The sequence below is a fragment of the Bufo gargarizans genome, chromosome 4 (assembly GCF_014858855.1).
Source record: "Bufo gargarizans isolate SCDJY-AF-19 chromosome 4, ASM1485885v1, whole genome shotgun sequence".
Classification (NCBI taxonomy): Eukaryota; Metazoa; Chordata; class Amphibia; order Anura; family Bufonidae; genus Bufo; species Bufo gargarizans.
This window is the reverse complement of record NC_058083.1, coordinates 109505698-109528886: the sequence shown is the minus strand read 5'-3', so window position 1 is coordinate 109528886 and position 23189 is coordinate 109505698. Positions and strand designations below refer to the sequence as shown.

The window sequence follows — 23189 nt, the reverse complement described above, 5'->3', positions numbered from 1 at the left end:
ACACAACTGTATAAAGATTAAAGGGGTTGTCTGGCTTCTAGATATTAAAGACCAGGGGCAGAACTACTGCAGTACTAGCCATAGTGCCTGCAGGCCTGAACAGAAGAGAGCACGGGCAGTGGATCATCCTATGACCTGTCCCCAGCCTGTACGTTCTTTCAGCCCAGCAGAAGCGATGACACCACTACATTGTGTCTGCTGCTGCTGGTGAGATCAGGATGTGCTGATCTCGCTCAGGATAGGTCATCAACACCTGGCACCCACAATGATCAGTTGTTCTTAGCAGCCACTGGTACGTGAATTAACACTGTGGACGGAGCTAGAAGTAGAGCTCTCCATCCACTGTAGAGCTCTCCATCCACTGTGCAGCGGCCATAACTGCAGCTGTGCTCCCATTCAATATCTAGAACCCGGACAACCCTTTTAAGACTGGATTCAGAATCACACATGAAGTTTTTGTGGCAGTTTTTAGACAAAGCCAGAAGTGGATTCAAATGGGAGATATAAAAGGAGGACTTAAATTTCTCCTTTAAAAAAAGGCTTAAAAAATGTCATCAAACACTGCACCTCAAATAGCAAACAACAGTTAAAGTTTTTTTTCCCCACGAACAACACTTATCCCCTATCCACAGGATAGGGGATAAGTGATTGGCAGGGGTCTGAAGGCCGGGAACCCTACTCATCACAAGATCGGGGGTCCAGTGTTCCCCTGTTCAAATACAGAAGCAATTGTGCATGTCTTCTGCTGCTCCATTTAACTAATTGAACCAAGCTGAAGGTAGACAAGTCCCTGCAGCTGAACCCCGTCCTCGATAACACAATTATGTGCTGTTTTTGAAAAACCACTTTAACTCCAAATGAAAAATGGTTGGGTATTACAAAATAAGCTGTTAGAGCAATAGCCCCATTCACTGTCAAAAACAGCCAGATGAGTGTGCTCAGCAATTTTTGGCACCCCATTCACATCTCTAGAGAGGGACAGTAATGCTTGTCAGCTAAGCATCGCCGGACTTGTGAGTTAAGATGGCAGCCCGCATGTGTTCGCGGGCGAACATGGCAAACTGGCCATCACTGCTCCCGGGCCCCGGATTGATTGCAGACCCCCTCCGCTGGCTGTCTTGTTTACCATGGCGGTTTGTTGCGGAGGCCATCTGTCTGCCTACTGACTCCGGAACTTGTGAATGCTTGGCTGCTTCTCATTATGAGGAAGATTCTTCTCCGGCCTCCTGCCCTCTGCGTGCTTCTGTCTCTTGGACCCTATAGATCTTGCTGCGGTTTGTGCCCTGGTCGTCGCTTCTCCAACCTCACTTCTCCTCTACCTGGATTCCTCTGCTTGCTCCTCTCCCCACCTTTCTGATCCGTGCCCCCCTGAGCTGAGCTGCTGCACTCTGCTGATTGGTGAGATTTTTCCTTTTGTTTTGCTGGCTTTTCTTAATTTTTGCCTTTTTTTTTGTTGCTTTGTTAATTTTTTTTTTGTGGGGTGCTAAAGACATCTTTTCCAACACAGTAATATACTACTGTAACAGCATCCTTCAAAACAGACTAATATCTAAGTGCCCTGTTTGGTTAAAAGGCAATAGTGACATTGAAGAAAAGGGGGGAAAGAGGAGGGGAAAAAGAGAAAGGAATAGAAGGGGGGGGGGGGAATGGGAAAAACAAAAAAGGGAAAAGAAAAGAAAGGGTAAAGGAAAAAGAAGGGCCCTAAGCAAAATAGGCGCTCAGCTGATTTTTCCGGGGGGAAAATTGGAATCAGCAAAAATTGACCAGTTTCTGAATTCCCCAAAGATTAATACCAGACCAGGACAAAAAGGACTCCAAGATATCTTTTCGTTAATAAATAATGTTATTGCAATAGCGGTGGAGGAAACATTGAATTAATTCTCCCAAGCTGAGGAAATACAGAGGGCGGAGGAAGGAGAATTATCCGATGTTGAATCTCCCCCTATAAAAGAAATACTGCTGGCAGTAAAAAAAAAATGGGGAATTAATACAGGACATTTCAATGCAGCTCGGGCCAGTCTAAAGTAGTCTTGATTAGGGATGATGTATCGAAGATTTGTGATAGAGTTAACAATATAGAAAAGTCCGTGGGCGCTTTACAGAATGAATTTAAGATATCAAAAACTGAAATTCTTACCCTAAAGACTTTAACCTGCTAAAAAAAAAAGTTGTAGATCTGGAGGACAAGTCAGGGAGATGTAATGTAAGAATTCTAGTGTTACCTGAAGGTGCTGAGGAAAAAAATCCTGCTCAAATTATACAAATGTTGATTTTGGAGAAGTTTGGAAAAGAGCATTTTTCGCCATTGTTTTTGGTGAAAAGGGCACACCGGGTCCCTGGAGGTAAACCAATTCCTGGAAGGCAGCCACGGACACTCCTGGTGAAGATATTAGTCTCACGAGACAGAGATATGTTATTGAGAAGAGCAAGGGAGTGTTCACCTATTCTATATAATGGGAACAGACTGGCTTTTTTTCCAAGGAGATTCAAGAGAAGATGTGTACTTTTACTGCGGTTTGTAGTGCATTTTTATGAGTGTACAATATTATCTAATGATATTATAGCCAAAAGGAATGCTCATTGCCTTTAGGAATGAAATCAGCTTGAACCAAAGTTCTGTTATGTGGCTGAAGAGGCCAAAATGAGTTCATAGCAAGTTCAGTTTGTATAAGAGTTATGGTGAATATAAAAGACATTGTATTTTAAAAGTTATTGCTAAAAGATATGGGTTTATCTATGGGGAGTATATTGGCTTCTCCAGACATGTCTTTCTAAAGGGAACAATGTTTGTTTCATGGCTAAGCCATGACAAGATAAGAATTTATATCCTTAAGACACATATGGTGTGTGGTGTCTATTCATATATTAATAAGTATTATATATATTCATGTGTGCATTTATTTAGCTTTTTAGTATGAACATATCAATAATTCATGTATAATATGCAATATTGATATATAGGTCTCTAAATGGTCCAAAGCACTTCACGACAAAAAGTGCAACGATACACTCCTCAATATACCAACATTCACTTCAAACAAATGGAGTGCAAAATACCTTTACAATAAAAATATATTTTCATTTAATGCAATATAAAAAGAACTATCATAACATGATGTAATACAATAGTAGGGAATAACAGCCGCACCCCCCCTCTCAAACTTCCTCAAACCATAAATAGGAAAATAGGAGAAAAGAGCCGTGACCATATTAATCATGAATCTGCATAGGAAAATGCCTGTAGTTGTATAATATGATACATCCAGCATACAATAATATGTACTGGGCCAACCTAATGCTGCTTTGGTATGAGACACAGCTCGAACCTAAATTTCATATACCTATGCTCTAACTGATATATAAGGTAACCATACCTATTGGGAGATGAGAGGTTCAGTTTCACTCCTCGACGCGCGTTTCGCGTTCAATTGCTTCCTCAGGAGTAGTGATGAGCGGGAGTTGCCAAATTCAATTTCGCGATATTTCGCGAATATTCGATTGAATATTCATCTTATATTCGTCGAAATCGAATATTCGTCATTATTCTCTTTATTGCAAATAATATGCGATTTAGGCTACTTTCACACTAGCGTTCATAGGTCCGTTCGTGAGCTCCGTTTGAAGGAGCTCACGAGCGGACACGAACGCCTCCGTCCAGCCCTGATGCAGTCTGAATGGAGCGGATCCGCTCAGACTGCATCAGTCTGGCGGCGTTCAGCCTCCGCTCGCCTCCGCACGGACAGGCGGACAGCTGAACGCTGCTTGCAGCGTTCAGCTGTCCGCCTGGCCGTGCGGAGGCGAGCGGATCCGTTCAGACTTACAATGTAAGTCAATGGGAATGGATCCGCTTGAAGATGACACACTATGGCTCAATCTTCAAGCGGATCCGTCCCCCATTGACTTTACATTGAAAGTCTGAACGGATCCGCTCAGGCTACTTTCACACTTAGAATTTTTTCTAAGTTATTAATGCAGACGGATCCGTACTGAACGGAGCCTCCGTCTGCATTAATATGATCGTATCCGTTCAGAACGGATCCGATCGAACGCTAGTGTGAAAGTAGCCTTAATTATTTGCGTATTATTCGCGTTCTTTTAACTGTATAAGGCAACTTTCCTATGGCTAGGCTAATATGTGTATTTTACGAATATTCTCTATATTGCTATAACTTAGTTTTTTAGAATATTATGAATATTCTAAAAAAACGAAGTTATAGCAATATAACGAATATTCGTAAAATACACATATAGACTGTAATTTTGCTAATATAGTGCTATAATCTTTTTTTTTGTCTAATTTTTTTTGCCTCTTCTGGACTTCAGTTTTGGAAAAAATTTACACTATAAAAAAAAAAATACTATAGCACTATATTAGCTAAATTGCAGTCTATATGTGTATTTTACGAATATTCGCTATATTGCTGTAACTTTGTTTTTTAGAATATTCGGAATATTCTAAAAGATGAAGTTATAGCAATATAGCGAATATATATATTCGTTATTTAGAATATTCGTCTTTTTTTTTCTAATGTGTACTGTTATTCCACCTTGGCATACTGCTCCCCGACAAGCGTCCCCGTCACCATGGAAACGCCTGTGGGTTAGAATATACAATCGGATCTCAGTTTTTACGATCTCAGGAAAAACTTAGATCCGTTGATATTTTCTAACCCACAGGCGTTCCCATGGTGATGGGAACGCTTGTCAGGGAGGAGTATGCGAACAACTGTACAGATAGGAAAAAATAATGCGAAAATTCTAAATAACAAATATATTCACTATATTGCTATATATTCGTTTTTTAGAATATTGGTCATTTTATTTTCCATATGAAAACATGATTCCCCCTGCTTAAGCTGTTTGTGGGCCAATGACTTATTGACCCACAAGAAAGAAGCAGGGAGGAATTATGTTTTCAGATGTTAAAAAATGACGAATATTCGATATAACGAATATATAGCACTATATTCGTAATATTCACAAATTTACGAAGTTGCAATATTCGCGATTAATATTTGCTATTCGAGCTAAACACTACTCAGGAGGAGGAATGTTGATATATAGTATAACCAAATATTAAGATATACTTTATGCCGTGTGTATCTCGCTGAGGGAATATAGTCTCAGGAGGTATAGAAAGCACTAAGGTTTTCTGCTGTTGGAAGTTTCTCAGAAAAGCTAATGTTATTCCAGGCGTCGTTACTCAATAGTTTTGACAATTAGATATACAAACCCACAGTGCGAGTGTAAGGCCCATTGTATTTCTTATCTGACCATAAATAAGATGGTATGGGAACCATCAAATTGGTTCCACTAAGTCTGGTAAAGATTACTTCAAAGTGTCAAAGAAGTATCCTTCCTCATTGATGTAGGTTTCAAAAGTCAAAGGTATAATATGTAGCAAAAATCTGAAGACTGATTTTGTACAACAGTGCTATCAGGAGGCAGATGGTCAATATTCTATTATTTTACAATTTTTTTTATACCATGTCAAGGTTCAAAGGCAGGGGCGTAACTAGAGTTCTATGGGCCCCAGGGTAAACTTTGAATTGGGGCCCCCCTCGCGAGCCTCCGCCCCATAAAAAATAATAATAATACTCTAGTCACTAGAGTAATTTTTATTTATTTTTTAATGTATGGCACACACTGGCTTCATATGAGGGATGGGGGGGGAGATGAATGATGATCGGTGGTGCCGTGCGGCAGTGTGTCTGAATTCAAAAAGGGGGAGCCCACGCCGGCCATATGAGGGCAGCCAGGGGCAGCAAATAATGAGGGGGAAAAATTTAAATGAAATACTCTGTGGTCAAAAAAAATAATAATATATGGAGGGAATGGGGGCAAAATTAAATATACAGGGAGTGCAGAATTATTAGGCAAGTTGTATTTTTGAGGATTAATTTTATTATTGAACAACAACCATGTTCTCAATGAACCCAAAAAACTCATTAATATCAAAGCTGAACATTTTGGGAAGTAATTTTTAGTTTGTTTTTAGTTTTAGCTATTTTAGGGGGATATCTGTGTGTGCAGGTGACTATTACTGTACATAATTATTAGGCAACTTAACAAAAAACTAATATATACCCATTTCAATTATTTATTTTTACCAGTGAAACCAATATAACATCTCAACATTCACAAATATACATTTCTGACATTCAAAAACAAAACAAAAACAAATCAGTGACCAATATAGCCACCTTTCTTTGCAAGGACACTCAAAAGCCTGCCATCCATGGATTCTGTCAGTGTTTTGATCTGTTCACCATCAACATTGCGTGCAGCAGCAACCACAGCCTCCCAGACACTGTTCAGAGAGGTGTACTGTTTTCCCTCCTTGTAAATCTCACATTTGATGATGGACCACAGGTTCTCAATGGGGTTCAGATCAGGTGAACAAGGAGGCCATGTCATTAGATTTTCTTCTTTTATACCCTTTCTTGCCAGCCACGCTGTGGAGTACTTGGACGCGTGTGATGGAGCATTGTCCTGCATGAAAATCATGTTTTTCTTACCTTGCAGATTTCTTCCTGTACCACTGCTTGAAGAGGGTGTCTTCCAGAAACTGGCAGTAGGACTGGGAGTTGAGCTTGACTCCATCCTCAACCCAAAAAGGCCCCACAAGCTCATCTTTGATGATACCAGCCCAAACCAGTACTCCACCTCCACCTTGCTGGCGTCTGAGTCGGACTGGAGCTCTCTGCCCTTTACCAATCCAGCCATCTGGCCCATCAAGACTCACTCTCATTTCATCAGTCCATAAAACCTTAGAAAAATCAGTCTTGAGATATTTCTTGGCCCAGTCTTGACGTTTCAGCTTGTGTGTCTTGTTCAGTGGTGGTCGTCTTTCAGCCTTTCTTACCTTGGCCATGTCTCTGAGTATTGCACACCTTGTGCTTTTGGGCACTCCAGTGATGTTGCAGCTCTGAAATATGGCCAAACTGGTGGCAAGTGGCATCTTGGCAGCTGCACGCTTGACTTTTCTCAGTTCATGGGCAGTTATTTTGCGCCTTGGTTTTTCCACACGCTTCTTGCGACCCTGTTGACTATTTTGAATGAAACGCTTGATTGTTCGATGATCACGCTTCAGAAGCTTTGCAATTTTAAGAGTGCTGCATCCCTCTGCAAGATATCTCACTATTTTTGACTTTTCTGAGCCTGTCAAGTCCTTCTTTTGACCCATTTTGCCAAAGGAAAGGAAGTTGCCTAATAATTATGCACACCTGATATAGGGTGTTGATGTCATTAGACCACACCCCTTCTCATTACAGAGATGCACATCACCTAATATGCTTAATTGGTAGTAGGCTTTCGAGCCTATACAGCTTGGAGTAAGACAACATGCATAAAGAGGATGATGTGGTCAAAATACTCATTTGCCTAATAATTCTGCACGTAGTGTAGTGAGACTCTTACTATATTTCATTTTGCCCCCGCCCGCTCCCTCTATACATTTTGATTTTTGCCCACAGAGTATTTCATTTTCATTTGCCCCTGGGCTCCTCATTATTTGCTGCCCTATTACGGCCGGTCGGGGCCCTTCTGAATTCAGACACACTGCCTCACGGCACCACTGATCATCATTCATGTCCCCCCTCCGTATGAAGCCGGACGCCGGTGTGTGCCATTTTTAACATAAAAAAGGACTACCTACTCTTGTGTGCTCCACTTTCCTCACTTGAGGGCTGAGGCGGCCGGCGGGCTCGTCATTCCTGGCTGCTGTAATCCCGCGAGACCCGCTGCGGAGGTCACGGGTCTCGCGCTGACAAGTAAGCGCAGTGCAGCCACACAAAATATAGGGAGGGCCCGCCGTAGTTAATAAAAAAACATTAACATACTCGATAAAAGAACTCAGAGGCGATTATGTCCGCCTGAAGGATCATATAATTTTTTTTTTTTATACTCTCTTTTATATAAAGATTCTTTTTATATTGAAGATATTCGACAGGTTAAAAATGTTTACAGGAAAATATTAAGTACTCATTTGTTTATCAAGCTAAACTTTGGATCATCTTTAGTGATGTAATTTATTTTTTTGATTCTTCGGACCTTGCTATGAATTGGCTTGACCGGAATAATATTTGATAGGCTTCATTTTCCTTTTCCTGATTGGTAGCAGTGGTGGGTAGTGATAGATGAACATCAGCCGGGACGATTCGCAAACGCGATCAAATGTTCGCGAACCGCAAGTTCGTGGCGGGCCCAATTCACTTTAGTGGCAGCCGAACCTGAAAAACCTTCAGGTCATATTTGCAGCAACCAAATACTTACTAGAAGTGCACAAATCGTCCCACAACATAGGCAGTGACATAACAGATGTATTATGCGAATTTGTGATCTCCATGTATTTTTTTTTTCATTGCGAAATATCAGCAATATAATTTACGCGTATTGTCATGCGCCAAATAGGTGTGGCCTACTACAGCAACTGGTTTCCACTGACCCGAAATTGGATGCGATCAGAAAAGATGGTTGGCAGAAATTTTCGCAACGTTGATTTGACATTAAAGCAGTGTATTTGATTACATTTCTCATGCATGTCAGAACAATAGCTTTATATGCAGATAGTGTTTAAAAATGCGCCATTGTGAAAATCCCTAATGATGCAATTTTTTTTTTCGCAGTACACACAACTTCACATTTTATAAGGTCTTAGTAGATATTAGTGATTGGTGCACACATTTTTGTTGTAACATCACAGCACTAAGTCTGTAGCATGTATTTATGGACAGCAGAGAAATATCTCTCACATGCACATTGAACATCCATTATATTGCACCCCTCAATCAGTATTTGGTGGAAAAAGGTGTATTGCACCCCTCAATCAGTATTTGGTGGAAGAAGGTATATAGCAATAGCACTCCTCAATTAGTATTTAGTGGAAGAAGGTATATGGCACCCCTCAATCAGTATTTGGCGGAAACAGGTATATAGCACCCCTCAATCAGTATTTGGCGGAAACAGATATATGGCACCCCTTAATCAGTATTTTGTGGAAGCAGGTGTATTGCAGCCCTCAGTCAATATTTGGTGGAAGAAGGTATATGGCACCCCTCAATCAGTATTTTGTGGAAGCAGGTGCATTGCACCCCTCAATCAGTATTTGCTGGAGGCAGGTATATAGCAATAGCACCCGGAAACAGGTATATAGCACCCCTCAATCAGTATTTGGCGGAAACTGGTAAATAGCACCCCTCAATCAGTATTTGGCGGAAACAGGTATATAGCACTACTCAATCAGGATTTGTGGAAGAAGGTATATGGCACCCATCAATCAGTATTTGGCGGAAACAGGTATATTGCACCCCTCAATCAGTATTTTGTGGAAGAAGGCATATCGCAGCCCTCAACCAGTTGTTTTTGGAGCAACAGGTATCACCCATTGCAATTAGTTATTCCAATAGCGTTTGTCCCTCTATCTAGCTGCGGTATCACAGCAGAACTGCACACAACTGCTGCACAATACAAATGCATTATAATATAATTTCTATGTTAGAATGTATATTAGAAGTATATCACACCCCATAGTATGTCACACCTATCGATAGCACACCTATACCAGTCCTTAAAATGACTTTTGTGGCCCTATTAGCTAGCGTTTAGTGTCCCTAACAGTTTGTCCCTGTTCCACACAGCAACCTCTCCCTACACTGGCAAAAAAACAGAATGTAAAATGGCTGCCAGATCGGGTTTATTTATAGGGTAGGGGGTGTGTCCTGTCCCACCTGATGGATGTGTCATGGGTCAAAGTTCGGCGCTATGCAAACAAATATGGCGCATGCGAATATCGCCATATGTTCGCATGTTCGGTGAATCGCGAGCGAGAAAAGTTCGCCACGAAATGACTGCCGAAATGACTGCCGGGCGAACCCCAAGGCCATCTCTAGTGGTGGGGCTAGGTGGTAGTGAGAGGGGGAGGGACGGTCTTAGTTGAGAGATCTGTTGCAAAATGTTGCGGATCAGGTGGATTTGGGGGTTAGATTTATTTTTTGGGGAGGGTGGGGAGAAAAGAGGGTTTGGGGGAAGAGGGTATAAGGGGGGAAGAAGGGTATGGGGGGGTGATGCGTCTCATAGGCTAGGGAGTAGAGTTGAGCGGACACCTGGATGTTTGGGTTCGAGAAGTTTGGCCAAACTTCCCGGAAATGTTCGGGTTCGGGATCCGAACCCGATCCGAACTTCGTCCCGAACCCGAACCCCATTGAAGTCAATGGGGACCCGAACTTTTCGGCACTAAAAAGGCTGTAAAACAGCCCAGGAAAGGGCTAGAGGGCTGCAAAAGGCAGCAACATGTAGGTAAACCCCCTGCAAACAAATGTGGATAGGGAAATGAATTAAAATAAAAATTAAATAAATAAAAATTAACCAAAATCAATTGGAGAGAGGTCCCATAGCAGAGAATCTGGCTTCACGTCACCCACCACTGGAACAGTCCATTCTCAGATATTTAGGCCCTGGCACCCAGGCAGAGGAGAGAGGTCCCGTAACAGAGAATCTGTCTTCATGTCAGCAGAGAATCAGTCTGCATGTCATAGCAGAGAATCAGGCTTCACGTCAGACACCACCACCACTGCAACAGTCCATTGGCATATATTTAGGCCCAGCACCCAGGCAGAGGAGAGAGGTCCCGTAACAGACAATCTGGCTTCATGTCAGCAGAGAATCAGTCTTCATGTCATAGCAGAGAATCAGGCTTCACGTCACCCACCACTGTAACAGTCCATTTTCATAAATTTAGGCCAAGCACCCAGGCAGAGGAGAGAGGTCCCGTAACAGACAATCTAGCTTCATGTCAGCAGAGAATCAGTCTTCATATCATAGCAGAGAATCAGGCTTCATGTCACCCACCACTGTAAGAGTCCATTTTCATAAATTTAGGCCCAGCACCCAGGCAGAGGAGAGAGGTCCCGTAACAGACAATCAGGCTTCACGTCAGCCACCAGTGCAACAGTCCATTGGCATATATTTAGGCCCAGCACCCAGGCAGAGGAGAGAGGTCCCTTAACAGAGAATCTGGCTTCATGTCAGCAGAGAATCAGTCTTCATGTCATAGCAGAGAATCAGGCTTCACGTCAGCCACCAATGCAACAGTCCATTGTCATAAATTTAGGCCCAGCACCCAGGCAGAGGAGAGAGGTCCCGTAACAGACAATCTGGCTTCATGTCAGCAGAGAATCAGTCTTCATATCATAGCAGAGAATCAGGCTTCACGTCACCCACCACTGTAACAGTCCATTGTCAGATATTTAGGCCCAGCACCCAGGCAGAGGAGAGAGGTCCCGTAACAGACAATCTGGCTTCATGTCAGCAGAGAATCAGTCTGCATGTCATAGCAGAGAATCAGGCTTCACGTCAGCCACCACTGCAACAGTCCATTGTCATAAATTTAGGCCCAGCACCCAGGCAGAGGAGAGAGGTTCCGTAACAGACAATCTGGCTTCATGTCAGCAGAGAATCAGTCTGCATGTCATAGCAGAGAATCAGGCTTCACGTCACCCACCACTGTAAGAGTCAATTTTCATAAATTTAGGCCCAGCACCCAGGCAGAGGAGAGAGGTCCCGTAACAGACAATCTGGCTTCATGTCAGCAGAGAATCAGTCTGCATGTCATAGCAGAGAATCAGGCTTCACGTCACCCACCACTGTAAGAGTCCATTTTCATAAATTTGCCTCGCTTCAGGCTCTGATGGCACAGCGTGCAAACCACTCGGGTCTTGTCGTCAGCACATTGTTTGAAGAAGTGCCATGCCAGGGAACTCCTTGAAGCTGCCTTTGGGGTGCGCGGTCCCAGATGGCGGCGGTCAGTAGCAGGCAGAGTCTCTTGGCGGTGGGTGTTCTGCTCTTGCCCACTGCTCCCTCTTTTGCTACGCTGTTGGCTCGGTCTCACCACTGCCTCTTCCTCCGAACTGTGAAAGTCAGTGGCACGACCTTCATTCCATGTGGGGTCTAGGACCTCATCGTCCCCTGCATCGTCTTCCACCCAGTCTTGATCCCTGACCTCCTGTTCAGTCTGCACACTGCAGAAAGACGCAGCAGTTGGCACCTGTGTTTCGTCATCATCAGAGACATGCTGAGGTGGTATTCCCATGTCCTCATCATCAGGAAACATAAGTGGTTGTGCGTCAGTGCATTCTATGTCTTTCACCGCTGGGGAAGGGCTAGGTGGATGCCCTTGGGAAACCCTGCCAGTGGAGTCTTCAAACAGCATAAGAGACTGCTGCATAACTTGAGGCTCAGACAGTTTCCCTGGTATGCATGGGGGTGATGTGACAGACTGATGGGGTTGGTTTTCCGGCGCCATCTGTGCGCTTTCTGCAGAAGACTGGGTGGGAGATAATGTGAACGTGCTGGATCCACTGTTGGCCACCCAATTGACTAATGCCTGTACCTGCTCAGGCCTTACCATCCTTAGAACGGTATTGGGCCCCACCATATATCGCTGTAAATTCTGGCGGCTACTGGGACCTGAGGTAGTTGGTACACTAGGACGTGTGGATGTGGCAGAACGGCCACGTCCTCTCCCAGCACCAGAGGGTCCACTAACACCACCACGACCATGTCCACGTCCGCGTCCCTTACTAGATGTTTTCCTCATTGTTATCGTTCACCACAACAACAAAAATATTATTTGGCCCAATGTATTGTATTCAAATTCAGCTGAATATAAATTTGAGGCCTAGTATTTAGGCGCTGGGTGACCGGTATGGATTTACTGACAGAATTAAACTTGGAAATGCACAGTAGCGTGTGTGTGAAGTTATTCTGAATGACCCTATGTGCACCTTGAATATTATATACCCTTTTAGGGATAGATTTCAAATAGCTCTGATATAGCAGAAACCACTAAATTATGAAATTGCTAAATTGGGAATTGTATTTCAACCCAGAACAAAAAATGTGCTTTGACGGACACTAAATAACTTGTCCAGCCAGAACAGTACAGCGGTAACGACAGATTTAGCGGGAAATAAATTTGAGGCCTAGTATTTAGGCGCTGGGTGACCGGTATGGATTTACTGACAGAATTAAAGTTGGAAATGCACAGTAGCGTGTGTGTGAAGTTATTCTGAATGACCCTATGTGCACCTTGAATATTATATACCCTTTTAGGAATAGATTTCAAATAGCTCTGATATAGCAGAAACCACTAAATTATGAAATTGCTAAATTGGGAATTGTATTTCAACCCAGAACAAAAAATGTGCTTTGATGGACACTAAATAACTTGCCCAGCCACAACAGTACAGCGGTAACGACAGATTTAGCGGGATATAAATTTGAGGCCTAGTATTTAGGCGCTGGGTGACCGGTATGGATTTACTGACAGAATTAGACTGGGATATGGCCAAAAAATAACCACACTATTGCTGGTTAAATGCACTTGGTGTGACAGCTTGACCAACCACACTACTGAGGGTTAAATGCACTTGGTGACAGGCGCAGCTTGCCCCTGATGTAGTATATGGCCAAAAAATGAACAGACTATTGCTGGTTAAATGCACTTGGTGTGACAGCTTGACCAACCACACTACTGAGGGTTAAATGCACTTGGTGACGGGCGCAGCTTGCCCCTGATGTAGTATATGGCCAAAAAATAAACAGACTATTGCTGGTTAAATGCACTTGGTGTGACAGCTTCACCCTGATGTAGGCTTTAGCCAAAAAACAACCACACCATTGAGGGTTAAATGCACTTGGTCGCAGCTTGTGCGGGCGCACCACAAGACACAAAATGGCCGCCGATCACCCCAGAAAAAAGTGACTGACAAACGGTCTGGGCAGCCTAAAAACAGTGAGCAATTGAATTTCAGCAACTCAATGATGCACATCTGCAGATCGATCGATTAATCAAGTCCTTTGGAGGAGTTAATCTGCCTAATCTCGCCCTACTGTCGCAGCCGCAACCTCTCCCTACGCTAATCAGAGCAGAGTGACGGGCGGCGCTATGTGACTCCAGCTTAAATAGAGGCTGGGTCACATGGTGCTCTGGCCAATCACAGCCATGCCAATAGTAGGCATGGCTGTGACGGCCTCTTGGGGCAAGTAGTATGACGCTTGTTGATTGGCTGCTTTGCAGCCTTTCAAAAAGCGCCAAGAAAGCGTCACAAAAGCGCCAAGAAAGCGACGAACACCGAACCGGAACCCGGACTTTTACGAAAATGTCCGGGTTTGGGTCCGTGTCACGGACACCCCAAAATTCGGTACGAACCCGAACTATACAGTTCGAGTTCGCTCATCCCTACTAGGGAGGGGTTGGGGTTATTGGAAGCCTTTAGGGCTTGGGACTCTTTTGGTTGATTGAATGTCAGAAGCTAAACATATGCCCATGTCCGTACTAATAACATGAATCCTAAACTGCCCTTATTAAACCTGCTTGTGGCTCTATTAGCCCAAAAAACTGTTTTTTATAATTGGTCAATCGCCTACCTAAGGTGCCCAAGGGGATGTCAGTTAATACAGGGTGCCCGGCCGTCTGGTGCCCAGCGCCTTCTTCCCAGTCTTAATCGCCGCCCTCCCTGTTTACAGTGACGCCTTCCTCACCTCAGCGCCGCCTCCGCCAGATCCGGCTGGCCCTCTGCTAGATCCCGCGCCTGCGCACTATGCCCAGCCTGATGTGCCGCGGACTCTTGGCGATTGACTGGTTATAAAAACCAGTTTTTTGGGCTAATAGAGCCACAAGCAGGTTTAATAAGGCCAGTTTAGGATTCATGTTATTAGTACGGACATGGGCATATGTTTAGCTCAGAGGGCTAAAATCTCATGACAGAATCCCTTTAACTTGGAATGTTCGGGGTCTGGGTGATAAATTAAAGAGACAAGCGGTTTTTGACCTTTTACAGAGATATCTTCCAGCTATTGTCTGTTTGGTGGAGACCCATCTTACTAAGGAGACCTCTCGGCGTGTCGGCAGGTGATGGACTTCCCAGACTTATCATTCTACCTTTACTAGCTATTCCAGAGGAATAACGGTTTTCATACATAGGGCGATTGATTATGTCTGTGAGGCTTCCTCTGTTGACAGGCAGGGGAGATATGTTTTTTTATATGGTAAACTTGCTGGGAAATTATGTACCTTTGTCTATATGCCACCCCGTTTCTCCCTATATGTACTTAACTCTTTGCTTACTTTTATGGAGCAATGGCCTGAATGTTTCTCGCTAATTATTGGGGACTTTAATTGTGTAATTAATCCTATCACAGATAGGATCTCCATGGGGAAGGTGGATTGCCATATTTTTCCCTGGGGGTCACCCCTGGCCCGCTTCTGTCAGGAATCCGGCTTTGGGGATGTTTGAGGATGCCTAGGGCAAGGGAGAAGAGTTTATTCTTGCGTAAGCAAATCTGGAAAATCTATGTCCAGGATAGATCTGGCCTTAATAAATAAAAATTATATGAGATATGCAAAACTGATTAAATATGAGGCCAGGTCTCTCTCGGACCATGTACCTTCTCTCCCCTGAGCTATAGTATGCATGACTGATTACAAAGACATGGTAAGACCCCCATTTACCGTAGATTAAATACTTATTGGATGTCAGTAATGGATAATCATGAATTAATACAACAGAAAATTGTGCGCTTTTGGGAAATTAATTATAATTCAGCTAAGACCCAAGTAGTATGGGATGCATTCGAGGTCTTTATGAGGGGGATTTTTGTTAGTAATATTTTTAATCTAAGGAAAGGGTAGAGTATTAAGGAGAAGGCGTTAAAAGAAGCAGCGACATCAGCCATGAATGACTTTTCTAGTAACAGTAACTTCTAGAAGTAAATAGAAAAGCTATGCAGAATGCAGTCATATTCTGACTTTTTGCTTGACAAGGCCCAGCAGAGGCTATTTTTCAAGGTTCAGAAATCCTTTACGGAATCAGGTTGCCTGGGAAAACACCAAGGGTGATTTCCAATCAAGATAAAAAAAAAGCAGATAGGTAGCATCCGTCTAATAGATGGTAGAATTGTTAATGATCAAGAGTCCATAAAGGGGATTTATATAAAGCCGATACCAATATTACGGATGAAATGATGGATTCCTATCTGGATGCTATTTCTTTTCCAGTTCTTACAGATATTTTGAGGGAATCGCTTGAGGTAGATTTTTCCCTACAAGAAGTAGAGGCAGCAATTAAAGCATGCTCCGGTAATTCCTCCCCTGGGTTAGATGGATTTCAATATTAATTCTAATTCTATCGTAGATATATTGAGGCTATTCTCCCTAGTCTACTGAAGGTATTTGTTCACTCATTAAAAGATGGGACTTTGCCGGAATCAATGACAAAAGCTGTAATAACATTAATATTGAAAAAAGGTAAGGATCCCTTGGATCTGAGGTCATATAGACCTATATTCTTACTGAATACCGATGTGAAGCTTCTTTCAATGATTCTCACTACAAGACTTTCTAAGGTTGTTTCTTTAATTATACACCCAGACCTGAATGGGTTTATTCCAAATAAGGGTACCCATTATAATCTTCATCGGTTATTTACAAACATTCAGTCTCCCCTCCATCCTGTCCTTGGACGCTTTCAAGTTTGGAGATAGATTTATAGATATGATTCAATTTCTGTATAGATAAATATTAATGGGAGTTTGAGAACGAGTTTTGCTTTGAATAGGGGTACTCGCCAGGGCTGTCTGTCACGGTCCCTCAGGTGACTGATGTCAGGAGATCAAGGAGACTGGGCGTGGAGGAATCTAACAGCCTCCTTGATTTCTCTTGATTCAGTGTTGATAGGGTTAATGAACACTTCCCTTGTCTCAGCTGTTGCTCAATGGTCATCACTTCTACCCTTTATAGTCTGACCCCACCCTTCTGACTATGCGGTAGATTGCTTCATTTAGTTTTAGAAAGAGCTGGAGTGTGGTTCTCCTTGAGTTCCTGCTCATCCTTTTACAACAGAAGCTAAGTGTCTCACTTGTTGGTATTTTGTCTTTTCCCCTTGGTTGTTGTTACTAGGCCTCAGGGAGACGCTTGTTCCTTCATCTTGGAAGGAATGGGTTGTCTCAGCCCTGCCAATATCTTTAGGGCTCCTCGGGGTCTCCAGGGCTTCCAGGTTCCTGTGTATGGAAATTTCTACCTTCAAGGGGTGCCCTATGCCCATACTGTTAGGAGTCAGGGCCAGGAGTAGGGTTCTTTAGGTGGTGACCCTTACCTTTCCCTAGCGTTGAGGCCTAGTGGCTTTTCCTTCCTCCCCCTGGCTTTCGGTGTGGTGTTTACTTCTTTACCTCAGCCGTGATATAATCTACCGCCATAAACGCAGTTTTTGGGTTCAGGTCAGTGCAACTATGGATGTCTGCACTTGTTCGAACAGATGGAGTCTTGGGAAGTAGCAGACCTCCATGCGACAGTCTTACAGATTCAGAAACCACAGGCGGCTGGTTCCGGTGGTGGGTACCAGGCCTGCCCTGAACCGAAGGTGGCTCTCCCGAACAGATTTTCTGGAGGTAGTGACAATTTCATCCGGTTCAGGGAGTCATGTAAATGATAATTTAAGATGACGCCCAGTCGTGGGCTTTTTCCCTGCTGACTGGATCACTGTCCCTCCAGTTGGTAGATGATTTTTTTTAGAGCCTTGGCTTTTATTTACAATGACCCGGATCGGATCTCTCAGGCCGAAACCAAGTTACGTGGTTTATGGCAGGGAGAGCGCTCTGCGGAGATCTATTGCTCTGAGTTTAGGAGATGGGCTACGGATACGGAGTGTAATGATCCTGCTCTCCATAGCCAATTCTGTCAGGGTCTATCTGAGAGGCTGCTGGACGCATTGGCCTTTCATGAAAATCCTGAGTAATTGGAAGCAGCTATGTCCCTTGCTGTACGTCTTGATAGACGCCTGAGGGAGAGATCTAGGGGTCCTCACCCTCAAGACATACTGTTACTGTCAAACAAGGTGGCGGCTTCCTTTGACACTTATGGTAAAGAGACACCTGTGGTTGTGCCTTGTAATGTGCCTGTGCAGTTAGGCGAAGCTACTCCTGAGACTGCTGGCAAGAGCTTTGGTCATATGAAGGGAGTCTGTTTTTCTTGTGGAAAGAAGGGACATTTTGTGAATATTTGCCCGTACATTCAGTGTCAAGGTGAAAACAAAAGAAAAACGTTTAATCCCCAAATAACTATTGGTCGTGTGGGTGGGGAGCAAGAAAACTTTTGTCATTTACTGGCAGTACCCGATTTCTCCTGTCTGCCGAGGTGGTGCTAGAGTCCAAAATGGTGGAAATCGAGGTATTTATCGATAGTGGGGAAGGGGTTAACCTGATTTATGAACAGTTTGTTCGCTTTCATGGGTTGACTACTAGTGCACTAGAAAAAAAAGCATTTCTGTCTTTGCAATTGATTCTGCACCTCTTACCCAAAAATGCCTCATCCGTGACACTGTCCTCTTTTCCCATTGTTATTTGATATTTATATTGAGCCCCTAGCCCTGGCTGTTAGGCAAGATTCTAAGATTGAAGGGTTTGGAGCAATGGGGGTGGAGGACCACATTTCCTTATACGCGGATGATGTTTTATTTTTTATACATCATACTAATACAATTCTTCCAAGACTCATCCATGTAGTTTATTCTTTCGGTAAGCTCTCAGGCCTAGATATAAACTGGTGAAAAACCACTATTATGCCAGTGGATAGCTTTGTACTCTCTACTGAAGGAACTCTGACTATGCTGAATGTTTCTAATTCTTAATAGGCTATATCTGAATATGACTGTATCTCCTAAGATTGAAGATTTTCTACAGCTTAATTTGATTCCATTATTAACTAAGTTGAGGTAAAAAATTGGGATATGGCTCCGACTTCCTTTATCTAGAGATGACAGAGTTTCCCTGGTCAAGATGGTGATTTTGCCCCAGCTCCTCTATATCCTTAGGAATTCACCTATATGGATAGAGGATACGTATTTTAAGCTTATCGCGAGAATTAATAATTATTTGTTGTGGGGAAGAAAAAGGGTAAGGCTTAACCCTTTGGGTACCGGAGGTTTTTTCGTTTTTGCATTTTCATTTTTCTTCCCTATTTTCCATGAGCCCTAACTTTTTTATTTTTCTGGTCACATAGCTGTATGAGGGCTTATTTTTTGCGAGACAAGTTGTACTTTCTAATGCCACCATTAATTATAGCATAAAATGTTGTGGGAAGCGGTTAAAAAATTCCAAATGGGGTGAAATTGGAAAGAAAACGTAATCCCTTCCCCGTTTTACGGGTTTTGTTCCCACGGCATTTTGTTTATGGCAAAACTGACCCATGCCCTTCATTCTATGGGTCAGTAAGATTACAATGATACCCCATATGTATAGGTTCTTTATGTCTAAATTGTGTAAAAATAAATGTAAACTTTGAGAAATGTTTTTTTTTTATATCATATTCTGACCCCCCATAACTTTCTTTTATACTTACGTCTACTGAGCTGTCTAGGGGCTCATTTTTTGTGGAACAATCTTTACTTTTAATTGATACCATTTTGGAGTATGCGTGACTTTTTTATCTCATTTTATTACAGAGAAGCAATGAAAAAATAGCAAATTGGCCATTTTGACCCTTTTTTTCCATTACGCCATTCGCCGTGTTGGAAATTTATTTTCAATTTCAATAGCATGGGCACGGTGATACCCATGATGTTTATATTTATTGTTATTTTGGTATTTATTTTTTAATAATACGGAAAGGGGGGGTGATTTAAACTATTTTTATTTTTTATTTTTATACTCTGGTAGAAAATCCCAGTTTAACAACATAGTCACATTATTGGAATCGGGGCAATTGATTAATATGCAACAGGAGTATAGAGAGGCCAAATTCTTTTTATCAAAGGCATGGGACACTATTAGAAGATGGCTGGGAATAACAGGATCCCTTAAGTGTACTCCTCTCTGGTATAATTTTCAACTACAGGCCTTATATAAAATAGCCAGGAGCCAGTATTGACAAAAAAATTTTATTTTATATGTATGGGTAGTTTGTTCTGGTTTAGATATTTTCAACTATGTTCGCCACTTTCTAGTGTTAAAAATAAATCATTGTTGGAGATAGATATTTCTACCTCCTTAAAGGGGTTCTGCAGTTTTTTTTAAACTGATGATCTATCCTCTGGATAGATCATCAGCATCTGATCGGTGGGGTTCCAACACCCGGGACCCCTGCCGATCAGCTGTTTGAGAAGGCAGTGGTGCTGGTAGTAGTGCCACAGCCTTCTCGCTGTGTACCGCAGGCTCAGTGACGTCACGACTAGTATCACTGGCCTTGGTGCAGCTAAGCTCCATTCAAGTGAACAGAGCTTAGCCCCGCCCAGGTCAGTGATACTAGTCGTGATGTCACTGGGCCTGCGGTAAACAGTGAGAAGGCTGCGGCGCTACTGCCAGCGCCGCTGCCTTCTCAAACAGCTGATCGGCAGGGGTCCCGGGTGTCAGACCCCCGCCGATCAGATGCTGATGATCTATCCAGAGGATAGATCGTCAGTTTAAAAAAACTGCAGAACCCCTTTAAATGATTTTTAGGGAATTTAGATCACAGGGTTAGAGTGCCTAAGGATTCAATTTAGAGGGATGGGGAAATATATTAGCGAATTGGAGTTTAATATCACATACCTTTAATCACGTACAATTTTAGATTTTACTTAGATTATATGTCACGCCTTTATGGCTTAATAGATGTGGGTTAAGAGATAATTCTAAGTGTCCACGGTGTGGCCTCTTTGGGGCTGACCACCTACACTGTCCTGTCCAGAATTAAAAAAATACTGGTTGGTGATTAATAATTTTATTAGTCAAAAATTGAGACTCCCGATTCCGTTTGAATATTGCATATTGAGTGATTTATCTAAGGTAAATTGTCATAAGTATAGGAAGATTCTTTTGAATAGAATATTGTTTTTAGCTAGACTTCTTATTACTCGAGTTTGGTTCTCACGAGATGTTCCAAATTTGAATACTTGGATAAATCTGGTTAATAGGGTTAAAAACTATGAGAATGTCCTATATAGGCAAAGAGACAGTCAGGAGTAGTGGATTAAGATATGGGAGGCTTGGAAGCCTTAATCCTTCTCGCCCCCAATTGTATGTTTATACTATTGTTGTCTGAGTGGGATCATGGAGGGTCTTTGACACGCATCGCAAGGGTAGGGTGGGTTGGGAAATGGGTGATTATGGGGAATTGAAAATAATCACAATACTGTATTATCTATACTGTCATTTTGAATGAAAAATATAATAGTTTGTATATGTCTTAGGCTACTTTCACACCTGCGTTAGGTGCGGATCCGTCTGCACAAATGGATCCGCACCTATAATGCAAACGCTTGTATCCGTTCAGAACGGATCCGTTTGCATTATTCTTTTTTTTTTAAAGTCTAAGTCAAAACGGATCTGTCCTGACTTACATTAAAAGTCAACGGGGGACGGATCCGTTTTCAATTGCACCATATTCGTCCCCATTGACTTACATTGTAAGTCAGCCAAACGGACGGATCCGTTTGGGTCCGCATCGCCAGATGCAGCGTTTTGGTGTTCGCATCCAGAGCGGAATGGAGGCGGAGCGGAGCCAAACTGATGCATTCTTAATGGATCCTTATCCATTCAGAATGCATTGGGGATGAACTGATCCGTTTTGAACCGTTTGTGAGAGCCCTGAAACGGATCTCACAAACGGAATTCAAAACGCCAGTGTGAAAATAGCCTTAAAAAGTAGAACATGTTGACAATATAACAGTTGATTGTAAGAAGAGAAATAATTAGTAGGTGACAATTATTATGGCTGCATTTCCTCATGGCACTTTGACAACACCAAAAAATGTCAATATCCATGGAGTCAATGAAAAAAACCTCAATGATCCTACCTTGTCTATTGCTCCAATATCTGATTTTCTATTACCTGCTTTTGCTGCCATAGACATAGGTGCAGTTCAGTTTTATGTGTGCCCTTTGATATCTCTTGCTTGCTTTTCCCCCAGTGAAAGCACTTTCTGGCTGGATTTCTGGCTACCTTTCGGCTGTGCCAGTGTCACTCGTGTCCCTCAGACTCCCTGGTAATCTTTGCTCTCTGACCAGTTAGTGATTTAACGTTTTCTTCTGTCCTGTTTGCTGACCCTATTAATTGTTGGAGTATTCATTCCCTCCCAGTCTGCCCAGTCTCCCTCTGTGGAGATTAATTATTGACTTCCTAAGCAAAGGCCAGCATGGTGTCACGATTCGGTTTGGGAGGGAAACACCACACCGAGCATAAGAAGGAAGGGGGGAACAGGGAATCAGGCCTGAGAACTAGGGAAGGAAGATGGACACCTCCTAGTAAAACCCTACCCAAAATCCTGACTGACTACCAGTATGAACAGACACCAGAGGTAGGTGTGTTCATACACAGGATTACCTAGAGCTCTATCTAGCCCTATACGACCCTGGTACTAATGGCAGGGACGAGACTACCTGTTCCTCCAAAAGGAAGGATGGGAGTCTCCTTCAGGCCTAATACAAGCAATAGGGGCACGCAACACACAGAGCAAAATACAAAAAGGGAAAGGAATGACTTAACTTCAAATGAGCATGGAAGCACCAGGAACTCTGCCGAGATCCACACACCAGCTATCCACAACTGAAACTGAAGCTATAAACCGCACGGCATTGTGGGAGAAGCAACAATAAATAAGGAAGGTTAAATGACCACATTGGCAACACCTGAGGCAAGGGGTATGACCATTACCAGAAACAACACAGACGCCTATTGATCCACAAGGAAAACCTGTCAGATCAAACCACGTGTTGCCAGTCTCACCGATCTCCTGCCACCTGTGACGGGAACGTCCATGACACATGGACATTCATAAGGGTGTACTGTATTTTCATTTGTTGAACCTATCAACTTGCGACTGAACTACAATCTATTAAATCCCATATTCTCAGCCATCAGATCTCTTGGTATTATGTCACAGTCAGAGAATACATTTCTGATTTATGCAAATGCAGTTTATGTATAAAGAAACTTATGTATTTTTCTAATTATACTTTATATTGCAATTCATTACCTTTTTCAATATTGTTGTTTCCTGTAAGTGAGGATCATGGGAACATAAAACTTTATCATGTGTTGAATTTTGGCCACTAATCCATGAGGCCCTCAAGTCATGGATATCATATTATGGGAGATTTCTTTATCAAAGGGGTTTGTCCAAACGTATCTCAAGCTGGGCTAACTATTGCTATTGCAG

At 42.8% G+C, this 23189-nt stretch overlaps 1 protein-coding gene across 2 annotated transcripts in view; it reads right to left on the bottom strand.

Annotated features, from left to right (window-relative positions):
- The window catches only part of LOC122934901 (allantoinase, mitochondrial-like), a 63475-nt gene extending 41436 nt beyond the window's left edge, over window positions 1-22039 (bottom strand). The window contains exon 1 of one of the 2 annotated variants that reach the window (XM_044290556.1): window positions 21863-22039. In XM_044290556.1, the coding sequence (XP_044146491.1) occupies window positions 21863-21884 (22 nt within the window). In that variant the 5' untranslated portion in view covers window positions 21885-22039. The other variant, XM_044290558.1, reaches the window with a different exon arrangement.
- Window positions 22040-23189: the final 1150 nt, after the last annotated feature.